Source organism: Martes martes, assembly GCF_963455335.1.
Source record: "Martes martes genome assembly, chromosome: 6".
NCBI lineage: Eukaryota > Metazoa > Chordata > Mammalia > Carnivora > Mustelidae > Martes > Martes martes.
In genome coordinates, this window is record NC_137893.1 from 71,386,956 (window position 1) to 71,406,502 (window position 19,547).

Genomic DNA, 19,547 nt, shown 5'->3' on the forward strand with positions numbered 1-19,547 from the left:
TAACAATAGTTAACCCACTAGTCCTCTTCCTCTCCATGGACATTACATTTTAACTGAAAAGCTCAGCCCCTATGACATCATCAAATCGAGCATGACCTGCTATTCCATCACGGAATGTTTACTCAGGACTTCACTCCTGGTTTTTTTTTTGTTGTTGTTGTTGTTTTTAACAAGTATTTTTTTTTTTTTAAGATTTTACTTATTTAACAGAGGAAGAGAAAGATCACAAGCAGGCAGAGCAGCAGGCAGAGAGAGAGAGGGAAGCAGGCTCCCCACCAAGCAGAGAGCCCGATGCAGGGCTCGATCCCAGGACCCTGAGATCATCACCTGAGCCGAAGGCAGAGGCTTAACCCACTGAGCCACCCAGGTGCGCCTTCACTCCTGGTTTTAAAAGACACAGATGAGTTTCAGTGCTCTTAAGTGCTTCTTATAAAGTCCAGCACATTTAATAGTTATTTTTCCCTCTTTTGGTACACAATAAATATTATTCCTACTTCATAATTTTATAATCTCCATATGCTTTAGAATTGAGACCCAAATAACTGACAATATTTATAATTCTCAGTTCAGAGAACTTTAACATAGGTGTTTCCTATGACAAATTGCAATTAATGTAACAAGTAGAAATTGGTTCACCCAGCTTTTCTGAAATTCTTCTATAATGTGCTACTATAATTAAATACTCATATACTTATATCTCCATAATATTTACATGGAAGAAAATAACTAGTGGATATATAAGCTACAAGTTCTGTATAATATTAAATCTTATTCCATCTTTTGCAAATTTCCTTACATGATGATTTTAGCACTGACCAAAAGTGCAGTGTATGAAAATACTGTTTTTCATACAAAAAATATGACTTGTCTAAAAAATAAAGTTTGAAATTTACTGTGATCAAAACTAAAAAAGTTGTTTTTTTGTTTTTTTGTCAGAGAGAGAGAGAACAGGCAGGCAGAGTGGCAGGCAGAGGCAGAGGGAGAAGCAGGCTCCCTGCTGAGCAAGGAGCCGGATGTGGGACTCGATCCCAGGATGCTTGGATCATGCCCTGAGCCAAAGGCAGCCTCTTAACCAACTGAGCCACCCAGCCATCCCAAAACTAACAGTTTTGAAATGTCCACTTAACTGACTAAGCCACCCAGGCATCCTGAAACTAACAAAGTTTTGAAATGTCCAAAAGACTAAGAGGTTAGTTAATTTAGGGGTTTCTCTAACAATGGGATCTTAGGGGTATCTCTAACAATGAGATACATAATGTCATTTAAGTCCAGATAGGATTTTACCTAACTGACAATAAAAGTAACAGTTTTAAAGAATTATCATGAATCAAAATAAAAGAACACAAATTTTGAAAGTTCTGATGAACCAAAAAGATAATTCACCTTGTCTTTTCCTTAATATTTTTAATACAATTACCTGTATGATGGGGAATTGCTGTATCTCTGCCAAATGTAATATTTGAAATAACTGTCTATACTTTGGTGAAATGAATTGCTTCGAAGTTATTTAAAACCCTGTTTTCTATTACCTCTTTTATAATGTGGATGAAATTGGTAACTATTTTCAAAAAATATAATTTTATTACTGATGTTAATAGTCAATTTTAAAGGTTTCAGAAAAGAATTACTGTATTAGGATATTTGAGAATTTTATTTTAAAAAGTAACTGTTATTATGATGGATCTCAAGTCTGTCTAGTATAGCACTGTGTATTTTCTTCTGGAAATGGAAAAATAAGTAAAAGTTTCTTATATTCAGAGGGCTTTTGATGAGGCATTAAAGCATGTGATTGAAAACAAACACCTGTATGATGCTTGAAATACTGTTGTTTATGAGAGTAAACCACTGTTATGAGCTATTTGTGTCCCACCCAAATTCATATGTTAAAACCCTAATCCTAATGTGACAGCATTTGGAGGTAGGACCTTTGGAGGATAGTTGGGTCATCAGGGGTGGAGCTCTCATAATGTAGGATTAGTGCCTTTCTTTATAAAAAGAGACACTAAAAAGCTTCTTTCTCTGCCTCCTCTAGCAAGTGAGGATATTGGAGGTGAGTTCTCAGCAAGACCCAAACATCCTGGCACCTTGATCTTGAACTTCTTATCCCCAGAACTGAGAAATGTTTGCTGTTTAAGCCACCTGGTCTATGGTGTTTTTGTTACAGCAGCCTGAACTAAGACACCTACGTACAATCAGTGAATTATATCCTTAAGATACTCTGGTGATAAATCTTACCTTACCTATTTTGTCACTGACCTATTTAATATGGTGTAGTCTCTGGGACACTCACAGTCTAGATTCACTCAGTCTATAACCACACCTGGAAGCAAGTTATATGGAATAGCTAATGCCATTATGTATAGAAATTATAATTAATTTTTTTCTAAAACTGTATTAATATAGTTTCTATTAGGTCTCCTGAAATGTGATTCTTATTAAAATCAAACCAGATATGTTTTGAGGATTCTTCTCTTAGTAAAACCTATACCATCTTCCTTATGTGTTTAAAATATTCATTCACTATTTAGCCATTTCATACAGTAAAATTTTAGAGTAACTTGTCTTAAGATCCTGGAGAATTTTCACAGTCATGTGTATAAATTTATAGTATTATCCTGAGAAGTTCTATTGGTCAGTGGATCTTCTGCATTGCTATTAGTTTTTTGAGGTTCAGCTTTGAAGGGAAACTCTAAGTTCTAGAGGAACTCCTTTCAGACAGCTAAAAGGGCTAATAACGATCTAAACTGGGGGATAAGAGATACAAGGCCCCTCTTTGTGTGGTTACCCTTATTGTGGTCTGTATGATCCCATTTCCTGTGGGCCATGTGAACACAATATACCCAAACAACTAAATGTAGACACGCAGAATAGTATTTAAATAATAAAAGTACAAAATAAGCTCAAAATAAAATGATCAAAAATAATGTAAAATACTTTAAAGTATAGTTATAGGAATGCCTGGGTAGCTCAGTTGGTTAAGTATCTGCCTTTGGCTCGGGTCATGATCCCAGGGTCCTGGGATCGAGTCCTGCATCAGGCTCCCTGCTGTGGGGATCTGTTTTTCCCTTTGCCTGTGCTTCCTGAGCTTGTGCTCTCAATCTCTCTCTCTCTGTGAAATAAGTAAATAAAATCTTTAAAAAAATTAAGAAGTTAAAAATAAAATATAAACTACAATAAAACTGACAAAATTATTTTAAAAAGTTACTTGAGATATAAAAGCCAGATTTTTCAAAAAAATGAAAAACAAGAAAACAATTCTGACAAGTATATAATACAATTGGAACCCATCAAATTTTTTTAAAGATTTTATTTATTTATTTGACAGAGAGAGAGAGAGAAAGAGAGAGAGAAAAAACAGCAGGCAGAGGGAGAGGGAGAGAAACAGGCTCCCCTCAGAGCAAGGAGCCCGATGTGGGGCTCAATCCCAGGACCTCAGGATCATGACCTGAGCCGAAGGCAGCCGCTTAACAAGGTGAGCCATCCAGATGTCCCAGAACCCATCAAATTCTAAAAACAATAATTACAGGTGTAGGGGTGTGTGTGTGTGTGTGTGTGTATAAGAGATAATATAAAAGAAATTTTACTGGAATAAAGTTTAAAAAAGAAAAACTGGGGCGCCTGGGTGGCTCACTGGGTTAAAGCCTCTGCCTTCAGCTCAGGTCATGATCTCAGGGTCCTGGGATTGAGCCCCGCATCTGGCTCTCTGCTCGGCAGGGAGCCTGCTTCCTCCTCTCTCTCTGCCTACTTGTGATCTTGGTCTGTCAAATAAACAAATAAAATCTTTAAAAAAATAAGAAAAAAAAAGAAAAAAGAAAAAAGAAAAACAATATATGATAAATGTAAATATACCAAGATAAAACTCTTTAAACTAGAAATTAAAAATCATTAAAATGGTTAAAAAAAATTAAGCAAGATAAAAAAAAAGATTACAAAAGTAAGAATGCAAATTTTAAGAAAATCTACTCTTTAAAGTAAGTTACTATCAAAAAGATAAAAAGGAGAGTGCAGAATTTTTTCATAACATAAAACATTAAAAGATTAAATCCCTCCAAGCTAAAAATAAGGCAGAAGCCCAATCCCGGGTCTGTGCAAACTCATGTAGAGAGAAGCAGAGTCTGCTAGGAGGTGAGGCCTCCTGGGTTTGCAGTGCCCAGATTTGCCAAGGAAATCCCGGACACAGAAGAAAATTTTGTTCTTGTGCCTTTCTGGTTCTCAGAGGATACACTGGATTCAAATAATAGCTCCAAAAATTACTAGCTTGGAACCCTAGGCAAATTACTTGACTTCTCTATACCACATTTCCCTCAACTATAAAATGAGATAAGTATTAGCACATATGAGTTTCTACTTATAAATCCTTGGAGTAGTGCCTGCCATAAAACAAGCGTGTGATCAATGTTAGCTATTTTTATCATAAGCTCCCAGGCCCCTGACTAACCCATGTCAGCACTTGAGACCTTCATCTATTCTTCTGTCTCTTTCAATTCCAGAAAGCTCATGGTTATTGCACTGATTCTTCTTTCATTCCTGTTTAGTCACCTCCCCTCACAGTGCTGATCATACAAAACAGCACAGCAGGGCTCTGCTACTTCCATGCACCCTAGTCTTAATCCAGGCTAAGCCAGCTCAGACACATCACAACCAGGGATGAGCTTAAGCCAATATTAATGGTTGAACTAGAGAACTTGGACTCATATTCTGTAGACAAAGGAGGCAGTACCATAAACGACCTACTTTGATCTTTACTATATCAGGTGAACTGGCTGGGACACACAGTGGACCGGATACTCATCTGTCTGAGCGCCACATTTAATCAATGGCAAAGCTATATCTGAAAGCCAAATCTAGTGAATACCCCAAAAGACAGCAAGCTATCCTTTAGCGCCTTCTACTACAACCCTGTGCTACCTTACCTAGCTTAACAGAAGCATAAGTTTCTTCTGTTTGTTCATTTTAACACATCTTGGTATATTCTCTTCCATAACACTGATATAACCAGCCCCGAAGTATTGGTGTTACCTCATCAAGATTCCAATCTTGCTTGCTTTCTCTGGCCTTCATGATTTTTCAATAATACTGTATTAACTTGACAAGAATTTACTAATACTGTCTAAGCACAACACTGCTAGGGGAGACTATAAACTGATCAACAGGAAGAACACAGTCGTCTCAATTTAATCTTTATTACAAAGGTCTGTTTTTTAAATGAATTATGAACTTTATATGTGTGTAATTCCAAAATACTCAAGTACTCTGTGTATTCTAACTAGAATTGAAACTTGCTGTTTTGGAAGATGCCAGGTGAACCTCACTGTAATAAGGTACTTTCTCATGTTGTTCAAGATACTAACCGGCACCATGTTGGTCAATACAAGAATTATTTTTAGAGAAAGGGAGTCTGAAACCCTAAATAAGCACTTCCCTAAATTTCTATTCATAACAAATTAGTGGTATCTGGATGCTTTTCCAAAAAGGAACAACTCCAAGGATAATTGTGAAAGGCTTGTTCCTCATTTCCACAAAAACTGAGTCAGACAATGATGCTATAGCCTGAACAATACTACATCAAAGAAAGATTTCAGAAACAGTTTAAAATACATGGTTGGGTTCATTTCTTCATCCTCCAATATTTGCAGTTCTAAGAACCACCATAATGTCAGGTGATGAAAAGAAGAAGAAAAATATTCTATCTGTGTATATAAAATTCTGTCACATAGGAAATCAAAATTGTATCAAAGCTCTACATATAGTTTACAGGGGGAAAAAAGTGTCTTTAAGAATTAATGATGGTTTCTTCAGGGATTTTTATGTAAGCCTGCCATGTTTCAAAAGCAGAATCAAAGTTAATCTAAGTTCCATTTGAGTTGCAGTCCAGAAGACTGGTAAGGAGAGGAAATCATATGTAAATAACTTTTCCTCTGTATGAGGAAATTGAAGCAAAAATTACTATGGTAACCATGCATATTTAGTTAGCAGTCTACTGACAACCCCAATAAATTAAAAGGAATAATCCCAGCCAGAGAAAGGGGAGAATCTCATAGAAAAGAAAATCATTTATGATGATTTTAATCCTAGGTCTCCTAAAGTAGTGCCCCATTCATACATCCCCATCCTTGTTCATAGTCCATAGTAGTTATGTGATTCTCCTCTTTCAGCCACTTCTTCAGCCATCCACAACCTAGTTACAGCTCAAATTTTATTTACTCAACTCGAACCCACCCAGAGATTCAGTCAGGCAAAGCCCATCATGTCTCCTGACAGAAAAACACAAGTCTCTTTAGTTAGAAGTATTGCAGCTAGAATGACTGATACTCTTTCCATAAATAGCTGATGATCAGTTCTTCTCCAAGGTTTGGGAAAGCTGGAAATAGCTGAACAATAAGTGAGGAGGAGGAACACTAAAATCACCAGGACTACTTGTTTAAAAAATACCTGCAGCTTTTTAAACACTTCCCAAATCTACTGAATTATAAAGCCTGAACCAAGAAATAGCTCTTGCAAATGCCCCCCATGATGATGTCCAAGGAAAGCCAAGCTTGGGGGGGGACCAGTGCTGCAAGCATGGTCTTTAGCAGTGTCTCTAAGTGGCGGTTCTTATTAGCAGGTCTCAAAAGCAACTTGGGGCAGATGTTTCCAGCAGAGCAACACTTGAGTTAATAGCTCTTGATGGAACTGACTCCGTCTTGCACTCCTGGAGAGGTATACCTATGTAGATGTTCCCACCAAAGTTTTTCTCTTTGGCCTCAAAGCAATGGAGTAATGGAGGGCCCCTGGAGTCTGTTGCTTCATACCCTACAACTCCTATTAGGAAGCTCAGGATCATTCTCAAAACAAGGCAAGGCATTGCCTGCTAAGCCCTCTCTCGGCATTACTGATAAACAATTTTTCTAAAATAAAAATCCTTGAAGGCTTTTGCTCAAAACCTTCTGTTTACAGTTTGGGTAACAATATACTGGGTCAAATTATTATACCTCCATTGTCCTCTACTGACTGTCTTTTGGCAGGCCCTGAGACTTGAACATCTCATAGCTCAGAGTGAACTCTTCTCCCTCTGGGTGCAAGCCCAGAATGCTAGACAGCAGGACTAATCTCCTTCTTGGAAGTAGTTGAATCTAGTTGTCTAGGGGATGGAATATATGCCCTAAAGTATCCTTCTGGTGAATCCACATGATCAACATTTGTTGATCTCTTTCAGGAAATGTGAAGTAGAGGGCAGAGAAGGGGCTGAGCCAGAGAGTGGAGGGGAAAGAGTGGGGGTTGCTGGAAAAACAAATCAAGTAGAAGAAATAAGCAGAGATGATGCTGCTAAAATTCAAGAGATCAGAAGGAAAAGTCAAATAGTTTCTAATAATGACATGGACAAAGGGCAGTATTAAAGGGTAGATACAGAAGAAGCTGAAGTTGAGGGCTTTAATACTCAAAGACATTATTAAAGGATTTTAATAGACCAATAGTACCTAAGGTACTATTCAGGTCTCAAATGATGGACTTTTCATCTGTAGTATAATATTCTAAAATTTTCTAAACATTTTGATACATCCCCAAAATTCTCCAGACAAGGAATAAACCTTAGACTCCATAGATTTGATATTTGTTACAGGAAACTATTTTCTATAAATATTCTATACCTATAACATAAACATTATTACTTAGTGTGATAAAATTGAGATATGCTTATTTTATAATGCCTTGTTTCATGGGTGGGTCTTAAAAATACTTTGTTCTTACTTCTCTTATTCTCTGACTTAAATTTATATTTAAAGGGTACTGTGAAGGACTGGAAGCAAATGATCACCAATGCTTAGTGAAAAAAATGTATTTCCAGTCATAGCAAATATTTAGAGACTAATAAAAATCTACCTAAAAGCACAATAAGACTGGGGCGCCTGGATGGCTCAGTTAGTTAAGTGTCTTGTTCTTGATTTTGGCTCAGGTCATGATTTCAAGGGACCTGAGACTGAGCCCTGCATCAGGCTCCTCACTGGGCATGGAGCCTGCTTAAGATGCTCTCTCCCCCTCTGCCCCTCCCCACCTTTCTCTTTCGAAAAGACAAAACAAAAAAACAAAACCAAAACAAAACAAAATTACAGTAAGACTCATAAGCCAATAAAAAGGAAATAGACAAAAGATATACAATTACAAAGAAAGAGGCATGATACAGTGAAAAAGCTGTTTCACCTCTGTGATATTCTTCCCTAGAAGCCCAGTTTAATCATGAGAAAACATGAGAGAATGCAAAATGAATAATACGTCACAAAACACTTGACTAGTCTTCTTAAAAGTGATAGGGATGGATCGGGAGGGAGACAAACAATAAGAGACTCTTAATCTCACAAAACAAACTGAGGGTTGCCGGGCGGGTAGGGGAGTAGGGAGAGGGTGGTTAGGTTATGGACACTGGGGAGGGTATGTGCAATGGTGAGTGTTGTGAAATGTGTAAGCCTGATGATTCACAGACCTGTACCCCTGGGAAAATAATACATTACATGCTAATAAAAATAATTTTTAAAAAGTGATAGGGAAAAATAAGGGAAGATTAGGAAATTTTCATATATCAGAGGAGAATAAGAAGACACAATGACTAAATTCAGTTGGATATCCCAAATTGGATCCCAGAAAACAAAAAAGACACTAATGATAACATGAATGAAATCACGTATCAGTGTATCAAGGTAATGTATCAATATTAATTTCTCGGTTTTGACAGATGCATGGTAGCTTTGTAAGGTATTAACATTTGTGGAGCAGGGTAAAGTAGACATGGGGATCCTCTACACTCCTCTTACATTTATGTAAATCTAAAATGATTCCAAAATATTTTTTAAAAGAACGCATATGAGACTATGTTTCTTTTTATGGTAGAGTCTGCAATTAGGGTTAATACACCCAATGATAACAGCTAGACCAAGTGGAGAAAAATGTCAAAACATTTACTTAAAGTCATTAGGAGTTATAAGAGGGTACAAAATCACCTTCTCAATATCAAGAAGAAAGACGTCTAAAGAGGTAATTGGCATATTGTGACAGCTTCTGTCTGGTGGGCATTTCCCTGTCTAGAAGGCATGGCCGAGAGAGTAAGTAGCATTTTGTTGGCCTTGGTGTACTAGAAAGACAGGACTTGTATGGGTGGGACTTTGGTAAATCCCACATACTTTGGTTTAGACTCCAAAAACAGGAAGCCTTAAGTAAACTGGAATTAAAGCAGCTGTTACAGGGTTACAGCACAGCTCTGAATCATCTATGTCCTAGGAATTTTACTCACTAAAACTGTATTTTTTTACATTTTTTATTTAAATTCAATTTAATTAACTTATAGCATATGATTAGTTTCAGAAGTAGAATTTAGTGATTCATTAGCTGCATATAACACATATAACATTCATTAGCTGCGTATAATGCATATAACATATGCATATAACATATAACCAATGCTCATTATATCAAGTCCATCCTTAATGTCCATCACCCACTTAGTCCATCCCCTACCCACCTCCCCTCCAGCAACCCTCAGTGTGTTCCCCAGAATTAAAAGTCTCTTATGGTTTGTCTCCTTCCCTGATTCTGACTTATTTTTCTTTCCCTTCCCCTATGTTCATCTGTTTTATTTCTTAAATTCCACACATGAGTAAAATCATCTGATATTTATTAAGGTCATCTGTACTGCCATTGTCTGACAGAAGCATCAGAAAATCCTCACAATATCTTAGGCCTCAAATTATTTCTACATACACATTTTAAAATATAACTTCTGTTATGCAAAAATAATCAGAAACTTGAGGATGTAAGAATCATAAAAAAAATCAGATCAGATAACATACATTCACAGAGGCCAGATATTAGAATTATCAAATAAAAACTCTTAAATAATTGTCACTTTATGTTCAATGAGATAAAGATAGAATACTAAAAATGTAAATATAGTCTTGTTAAATATATATATAAATATATAATATTTCAATATAAAACTAGACACTAAACTATTTGAAAATGAAACAAAGATAAATTCTATGGGGCGCCTAGGTGGCTCAGTTGTTAAGCCTCTGCCTTTGGCTCAGGTCATGATCCCAGGGTCCTGGGATTGAGCCCCGCATACCCCACACCGGGTAGCCTGCTTCTTGCTCTCCCACTCCACCTGCTTGTATTTTCTCTCTTGCTGCCTCTCTTTCTGTCAAATAAATAAATAAATAAAAATCTAAAAAATAAACAAACAAACAAAAAAAAAAACCTAAGATAAATCCTGGAACTGATAAATGTAATAAATGAAATTAAGAATCTTATTAATAGTTTTAATACCAAATTTTACATAGCTAAAGAGAGAATTAGTGAACTGGAAATAAACCAGAGAAAATATCTAAAATGAAGAACGAAGGCCAAAAGGATGAGTGCATACAAAAGACAGTGTAAGAAACACAGTGAGAAGTTCCAAATTACTAACTGTATTTATAGAGGGGACAGAATGGAAAGGAAAAGTATTTGGAGAGTTAATGGTTGAATTATATCCTGACCTCATGAAAGGTGTAACTTTGCAAATATACCAACCAAATAAATCTTAATGCAGTTATAAAAAGGTATCTATATCAGTGCTGCTCAAAACTTTGTGCATTATGGAAATGTTCTATTCTGTATAATTCAGTGTGGTAGCTGCTAGTCACATCAAGCTACTGAGCACCTGACATGTGGTTGTGCAACTGAGGACCTGAGTTTTCATTTTATTTGAGTTAATGAAATCTAAATTAAATAACTCCACATGGCTAGTGACTATTGTATTGGGGAGTGCATATCTGGAGCATCATAATAAAACTGCTGAAAAACAAAGATAAAAATCTTTAAAGAAATCAAAGAAAACAGAAAATAGATAATTATGCAATAGCTAACTTTTCTAATATTAACAATGAGAACCAGAAAACAACCAAATGTGCTAAAAGAGAAAAAGCTACAACCCTACAATTCTATACCTAATAAAAATATCCATCAACATTGGAGGTAAACTCTGTTATATGCCTAGTTTAACCCTTATTCCATTTTGAAAATAAATTTGCATACTGGCCTTGAAATTGTGAAATACCAAAAGTTGTTTCTGGCTTACCTATATTCTGAGAAGTGATCTTCCCCTGGCTCACCTGGGGAAGTTTGTCACTCTCTGTAAACATTTCTGTTGTAGGATATACACACACACACACACACACACACACACACACACACACACATACACACACACACACACATACATACATATTTTGCATTTACTGGTTTGTATGTTTGTTTTTCTTACTTGAGTATGACTTCACTTCTCTGGGAAGTTTTGAACATAAGCACTAATAATTATATTTCAGGTGGTATCTAAAAAGCATCATTTTGCAAGGAAAAGTTAATGGTAAGATTTATTTCACAGTCACTGGTCTGGGAAATATTGGAGGCCAACATCCAAAAATTTTAGAATATTTCCACATGTTACATTGTAGATGATATCCAAAACCATATTACTTTAAAACACAAAGATGTCCTAGGACAATTTATATATTAAACTAATTCATGTATTAAAGAAATACAGTCTCAGAAAGATTAAGTGACCAGCCCAAGATCCCACAAAAACTAGACGTAAGACCAGAACCCAGTTTTCTAATCTTGTATGTGTTCTTCTATATTGTGAATTAGTCCAAATCAGAATTAGGACTCTTTCTACTTGTCCTGGATCCAGCATCTCTATCTCCTCTAAACTCGTGAGTTTATCAATTACCAACTTAAAAAAAAGAAAAAATAAATCAACTTCCAGTCTTACTAGAGCATGTAAGAAACATCAATCTGGAAGGTCAGGGGGTCTAGATACCTGGATTCTTATCACAGTTTTTTTTTTTTTTTTTTTTATCAGTGAGTTGGAAGAATATATCTCACCTACCATCCCTGGATCTATTTATTCCCAAAAGTAACATTATTCACAGAGTAAGCTATATATATTGAGGCAGGTATTTTAGGAGAGGTCTGAACTTAATTCTTACTCTTAAATACTACCACTACATTTAAAATATTTTGAATTACTTTCTTTTCCTAACATCTACTTTCTTATGAGAAAGAAATAGACTTAAACGTCATGGAGAAATTTGAGTAACTTGTTCCTAATAGCCACCATTGCCAAGTGGTTTCTAGTGAGTGTCTAGGAGTGAAAACAATATAGCCAGCTAAGCAAACAAACAATGTATTTGTTCCATGTTGCAGACTGACATGGTCTAAAGGATGGAGAACCACCATCAATGTAGGGAGAGCATGCTTTGGGGATATGCATGTAAACTTGTAGATTACATATCCATGTAGGTACATTTTATATTGTTTAACCAATTTTTGAATTGGACCATTTTTTCAAGGTAAAAAATAGCTTTATAAGTATTAGATAATTATTTGTTCTGGTAAGCACTAGATCCAGGGGAAAAATAATAAAAATTCAACTCAAATATATTATCTCTGCATTTCCTCCCTACTCCCATATACTCAGGCCAATCTGGCCAGGAACCGGATGCCTCTGGGCACAAAGCAGGTTGAACAGCTGTTTGACTCACTGCATTTGACTCTTTGTCATTTGGCAGATTGAAATTTCTGCTGAGAGCACGATTTGGAATTTTTCTTTCCCGAAACTGGTATTTTTGAACATGGAATTTGAAATACAGTGAGGCATTAGTATACATTCATAAAATAATAGTGCCAAAAGGGAGTGTGATCGATTTATGTCAAAAATCTAACTTTCCTGGAAAGTGTTGAAAAAGACAACCCTCGACTGGCTGACGTGGGCCTAACAGAATATGAATATGGGTTTACTGGAAATGTGAATTAAAAAATGATACTAGCTTCTGGTGTACACGTGAGGAGCAACAACCAGATTTGAGCATAAATTGAGATGTATATAAGCATGTAGGACAAAAGTAGCCAGAGTACACCTATTGAAGGGAGACAAATTAGGGAAATACTAGAGAATCCAAGAGAATCACTAAGTAAAGGTTTGGGTATTTGAGAGGAGTACTGACTCCTACTACCATGAACAATAATGGTTATCTTATTATTATTTAACTATAAAAATAGTTAATGGTTACAGAACGTTTAGTACAGATCTGTCAACACTGTTGTACTGCTTTGAATGTAATAACTCATTTAATTTTCTTAATGATCGTATGAAATAAGAGCTATTATTATTTTTCCCAATTTATGGGAGATGAAACTGAAGCACAGGGGATTATAGTCACTGGCTCAAGATCACACAGAGGGTAACATGTGAAGTCATGGTTTGAATAAATGTAAAATCTTAACTGAAGGGTCCGAGACACGAGAGAGAAGCTGAACACTTTTGAATTAAGCATGTAAGAAGTCTGACCACAAACAAACAACAGCCCAACTCTAGCCTTATGTGATGAGAACCGAAAAACATGCAAAACCCAACAGAATTCCCTTTCATTTAGGCCCTTCATATCAACTATATTTCTCCCTAAATTTCACCTCTTTTGTCCCCATCTTGAGACCAGAGTACACACAGATCTAAGGCTTCTGTGAAAGTCTCGTTTTTATCCAATTATTAGTAATCTCACTGTCAAAAAAATTCTCTTTATGTGAAATTAATCATTGACTTTCTCACTTAAACCCATTTCCACTTTTCTGATCTTTATTGGGTTTGGGAGACACATACTGGATGAAGGTAGTTAAAATTCCAATCACCTTGGGTTTTTCCTTTTTATTTAATAACTCATTTAAGCGTACTTCTGCTAAATCCTATTTTAAAATCTCCCTGACATTAATTACTAATATATTCACATCTTTCTGACAGGCCTACTTAAATGTACTTATGGTGAGTTTTCTTCTCTTACCTCTCCATTTTCCAAGGGGTGTATCTTGGAATAAAAGGAAGTACAGATGACCTCATCGTCTTTGGCATAAGATGGTGGTCCAGTGCGGGGATAAATATTGTAGAGAGTTAGACACTCAGTGTCTGTCACAGCATGATACTGCCAGGGCTTGTATTCAACATTATCAAGCGAGCGTTCCAAAATCCAGTTTCCAGGCCGAGGGGAGTTCGCTGCTTTCACAATCACATATGCAATCTGGAACACCTGGGGAAAAGTGACGACAACAACAGGCAACTCTGAATTCCAAAGGATTCTCACCATTTTTTAGCAAATATAAGGCTTAATGCTACAGTAGATTTTATTTCAGATTTTATTCTGTAACCCTATTATGTTCCCTGAAATGATTTTACTATTACATGTTCATGTTTAATACCTCTTGCTAAAACGAGATGTTTCATCTTGACAGCCATGGCTTTAAAGGAAATGGGTTAAGATTAGATTTTTAGGTCTCTAACAAATCATTGACATCATTTCATCTGATTTTTAAAATTCCATTATAATCATGATCACCTAAAGCATTCATTACACACCAATTTATTCACCTTACTGTGTTAGAAAGTATAAAGTATGAGTTAGAAATTCCATGTGCAGATAAGTGCTTGAGAGTTTAGAAAATCTATTCACTTATATCACCTAATCCTCAGAAAAGTACCATGTAGGTAGAATTAGGTGCTCTTATGAAGAAAAAAAAAAACCAAAAAACAAAAACACAGAGCTTTAGAGGCACGGTCCTGTGTTCAAATTGTGGTCTTAGCATTTATGTGACCTTAAACAGATGATTTTACTTTTCCAACATTAGCTTCCTTTTTTTACAAATTAAGATAAGTAATAAGTACAGTACTAAGTGAGATAATATATGCAAAGTACCTGGCAAAGGACTTGTAAATATTCAACAAATGCCAACTATTCTACAACCCCCTAAAGGAAAATAATGGAGAAGAAATTTTAAGATCTGCAGACAACAGATTGAAACTGGAACATATTAAGTGAAGGGTGATTACACTTTCTGTACAAGAAGTAAATATGTATTTTTAAAAAAGGAAAATAAAGAGAAAGACATGAAGTTACTATGTATCAACAGAGTGACAATTGAGTGGAATGTGCAAAATTCTTTGTTTTAAAATCTACATAAAATATGAAGGCATAAAAAGTAAACATTCTAGATGCTTTGTGATAGTGTATAACCAATGTAGTCTGAAGGAATAATGCATAAACATTATCAAGTGACATTTATATGCAATGCCCTGGGTAGAAAGATAGATATAAACCAGTTTAAATTATAGTCCTACCATCCATGGGTTGATAATATATTGTAATGAAGAGACACATAAAAGGTACACTAATAATAAAGCAACATGATATGTTTTTGTTTATTAAATACTAAGAAATATGGGGTGCCTAAAAACATCAAGCTATGCATAATTAAAATCACTGGAATGGTTGAGTGGGAGGATGGACCCACTAAAATTTGACTAAAGGACCCACTGGATAACAGAGGGAATTGTGAAAGGAATGTTCTAGAAATAAACTTCAACTGCTTCAGAGTTTTGACATGAGATCTTCATGAATGCATGTAGCCCATGGTCAACTCCATGGTCCATGGTCAAGTCCAAGGGACCAAACTTTAAAATATGAAAACCTGGGTGGGGGGCGCCTGGATGGCTCAGTGGGTTAAAGCCTCTGCCTTCGGCTCAGGTCATGATCCCAGGGTCCTGGGGTCGAGCCCCACATCGGGCTCTCTGCTCAGCAGGGAGCCTGCTTCCTCCTTTCTCTCTCTGCCTGCCTCTCTGCCTACTTGTGATCTCTGTCTGTCAAATAAGTAAATAAAATCTTTAAAAAAAAATATGAAAACCTGGTAGAGAAGGGGCAACACAAATAACTCTGATGCTGGGTTTTTGTGATCTTTACAAGAACACAGGCACAGGTGCACTGTGAGGGGAAACATGAACCATCAAATGATTGAAAATAGGGCTGGTATTGGCCTTCTGGGCACAGTTGTGGAAGAACTATTTATTAAAATTCTGAAGTAAAACTTCTGTACTTGTTGGTAAATCACTGTTGCCCAAGCCTCCCAAATGTCTCCTCTCCTCTGAGACCATCTTGTGAACCTCAGTATAGCAAGGAACCACCAAGACATCTGCTTGGATTGGCCGGGCTTTGATGGTTCTGTTTTATTACCTATCAGTCCAGGTGGAAAATATTATGAATTTATATTTACAAAGGGACACAGGTAAGTGTAAGTGCAAATAGACACACATATCTATGTACGTGTGTATGTGCTTTGATATTTGGGGGAAGAATATGCATGTACATGTTAAAGCTATTACCACCTCTGAGGTTTGAGAATAAGGACTCCAGGAGGAGGAGAGATTTGACTTTCCATCCAATATCTAGCTATATTAATGTATGAAAATATATCTCTTAGTTTTTAATACAGTTATTTTTAAAGATTTTATTTATTTATTTGACAGAGAGAGCACAAGTAGGCAGAGAGGCAGGCAGAGGAACAAGGGGAAGCAGGCTCCCTGCTGAGCAGAGAGCCTGATGTGGAGCTCGATCTCAGGACCTTGAGATCATGACCGGAGCCAAAGGCAGAGGCTTAACCCACTAAGCCACCCAGGTCCTCCAATAAAGTTACTTTTAAAATAAAGAACAATTAAAACCAAATTCTCTACCAGAGAAAGAACAAGAGTAGGAGTAAGATGGAACATAGTCTCTTCACCTTATCCGAAATATTTGTTGTTTCTTCATTTTTGGTGTTATTCATAAGGAATTATTTCTCTTAGACACTCCATATTCAACATTTGAAGTATGTGGAATTTTTTATATATAAATTCAGTGAGGAACATATCAATTGGGTTAATCTGATATAATGTGGAGATAGTTCTTTCTACATAGACATAAAGCCCTGATCTCAATTTCTGGTAATCCTCAAGTATTTGTGGCAAGGTTTGTAAAATGATTAAGAAAAAAAAGTACAACTTAATTGTGAGCTCCTAAAGAACAGATATTATAGCTTTACATCTTTGAAGATGTTAAAATCCTTACTATAACTCTTTAGAAACAGTGGGCATTCAATATTAATTACATTTAATTGCATAACCAGTCTCTGCAACACATTACCATGCTACTTCTCTTAGCGTAACACATTTTTTCCTGTTAAATCTTGACTCCCAGTCAACACCAGCATCTTTTCTCACTGGCAGGAACCAAGACATTAGGTGTTCATCATATTGTATGTCTCTATGAGCCGAGAAAATTACCTAAACTCTTTTACCCTTTGTTTCACAATGTTTATTTTCCAACATCAAAACCATGGAAGACATAATAAGATGATGACAACAAAACACTGCATGGTTTTTGGAAAAGAATCTATATAAATATTTTAAATTAGTGAGTTTCCATTCAGAAAAAAAAAATTGTACAATGGTATTTTTAATAGAAAACAAAAAGAGAAGTAACAAGGCATATTTAGGGGTCATAGGTACACAATATAAAAATAAATACACACTGAGGTAACTGATAAAGAACTTTGTTCAGAAAGCAGTTCAGCAAGCAAATATAGGAAGAGGCCAAATTTTCTTTGAGCTACAATGTGGATTTATGACTTCAGAACTTCTGTGGTGGCTTTGGAATAATGGATGAAATCCATGAAACAAAGTTATACTAGAAACCCCACAGATTCTCTCCATAATTCAATATAACAGCCAGCATTAAGTGACATGGAAAAGTGGGCACTGCCTTAGAGAATATTAGTGAAGAGCCCCATTTCAAAACAATATCCCTCTTTCATTTATTTTCTATGGACTCTTTCACATTTCATGCAAAATTAATTAAATTAGTTGGCATGTAGTATTTTGAATAAACTTTTTGAAATGTGGTAGACAGCATTATTGAAAACACAATGAATAGAAGTATTCTTTGAAGGCATAAGAGAATGCTGCATAAAATTTTAACAGTGGTGTTCTAAGTACAACAAAATTTTAATGACCCTCATAGAATAACTCTCTCGTGTACCTATGTCACTTGTATTAATTATGTCTTGTGTTTTCATATAAAGACTCATCAAAAATCAGTAATTATAAAACCTTTTTTTCCAGATGAACAAAACCCGAATCTGTGCTGTACAACAAGGAAAGCAAATGCCTCATTATAAGAAGTACAAAAATGCTATGACAGCTAGGCTTCGATGAACCTTATATTGCAACACACAATTCCCCAAATTTTTTTTTTGTTGTTAGTGGGCATTTTTTACAAACTTCATGCCTTAAAAAAAATCCAAATAACTTTTGAAATAATATCAAATGTTTGACATTTTACTGTAACAGAGATAACTGCTTTTTATTTCATATTCCATTCATATGTCACCTAGCAAAATATCATGTAATTACTTCACCGATGCAGCATTAAATTAGATGTTCCTTTTATCATGCACAGAGTATTAAGAACTTGATCTCATAGAGCAGAATTGGAGGACAAAATCTTTCTGAAGAATCCTTCAGTCCCAAACTAACAAGTAATATATGACCACCATATGTAGCAAAGCTTTTTACAATCACGGCTGAGATAAGATGACACTGGAATAGCACTGGGGTAAAAGAGGAAAACTCACTGAAGTGAGCAACCTAGTAACTCTGGCTATTCGCTGAATATCTCAGTTGACCTATAATCCACGTCGATAAGTCTGACATGTACAACCAATCTCTAGCACAGGAATTGTTAGGTCTGGATTTTTATTCTGAATATTCTTTGCAATGATTCTCCAGAATCCACTGTATCCCAGCTGCTTTGTGTTCAGAAGAATCACAGATCTAGGAAAATGCTACCAAAGAGTACTACATTTCGTGAATTTTATTGAGACTTTTGAATGTCACTGGTATGCAGGTAAGAGAGCTAGGTCAAAGCATGGCTCCTTAATAATGTAACAAGGCCATAGAATTTCAGTTTCCTAGAGGCCTGATCCCTATGAAAGCTATAAAAATGTTAATACAGGTCCCTCTCCATGGAGGATGACACTTTACCCTTCTAGTAGGACTTGACCTAAATTACTCTCTTCCATTTTTTTCTTTCCTAATCTCTCAAGAGGACAACATGTGGTTATCTTACATCAGCTCACTGTTGCCCCCTGCTCCCTCCCACATTGTTGTCTGTGTACTTCCTATAGCAATTGTTCACTTAACAAAACTGCTTAATTTTGAGGAGCTTTTGCCATATTCTAGCATCTGCTCTTGCCAATGTTATAGATTTTAGCATTTCTAAATGCTGTGATGTCAACTTTAATATATTTTAAAAACTCATCTGTATTCTTAGTTCTACTAATGAGTTTGTCAAGTTCTCTCATTTATCTATACAGGTATATTGGCTTTCAGGAAGCATTGAGAGCTACACAATTTCAGAACCAGAAAGGTCCTAAGAATCAGGTGTTTCCAGGCTTAGTATCCATTAGAATAATCTGGGAAGCTTTATAGATAGGAACACTTGTCTCTGTGTTTGAGTTGATAAATGCAGTTCTTATGATTATCTGCTCCTTGACCTGAGACCTCAAAAGAGGTTTGATGTAGCCCTGGAGAAGACCAGGAGAACCCCACAGAGGCTGGTATGAACAGAAGGGGTAAAAAAGTGGGGCTGAATCCAGGGAATTCATCAAAAGTTTGAGTACAATAT

General features: G+C 36.0%; 1 protein-coding gene across 2 annotated transcripts in view; it reads right to left on the reverse strand.

Annotated features, from left to right (window-relative positions):
- LAMA2 (laminin subunit alpha 2) overlaps positions 1-19,547 on the reverse strand; it is a gene marked incomplete at its 5' end in the record, with an annotated part of 635,124 nt that overhangs the window by 419,878 nt on the left and 195,699 nt on the right. For both annotated transcript variants that reach the window (XM_080805462.1, XM_080805461.1), the window contains one exon: positions 13,845-14,087. In XM_080805462.1, the coding sequence (XP_080661588.1) occupies positions 13,845-14,087 (243 nt within the window). The remainder of the gene's footprint in view (positions 1-13,844; positions 14,088-19,547) is intronic.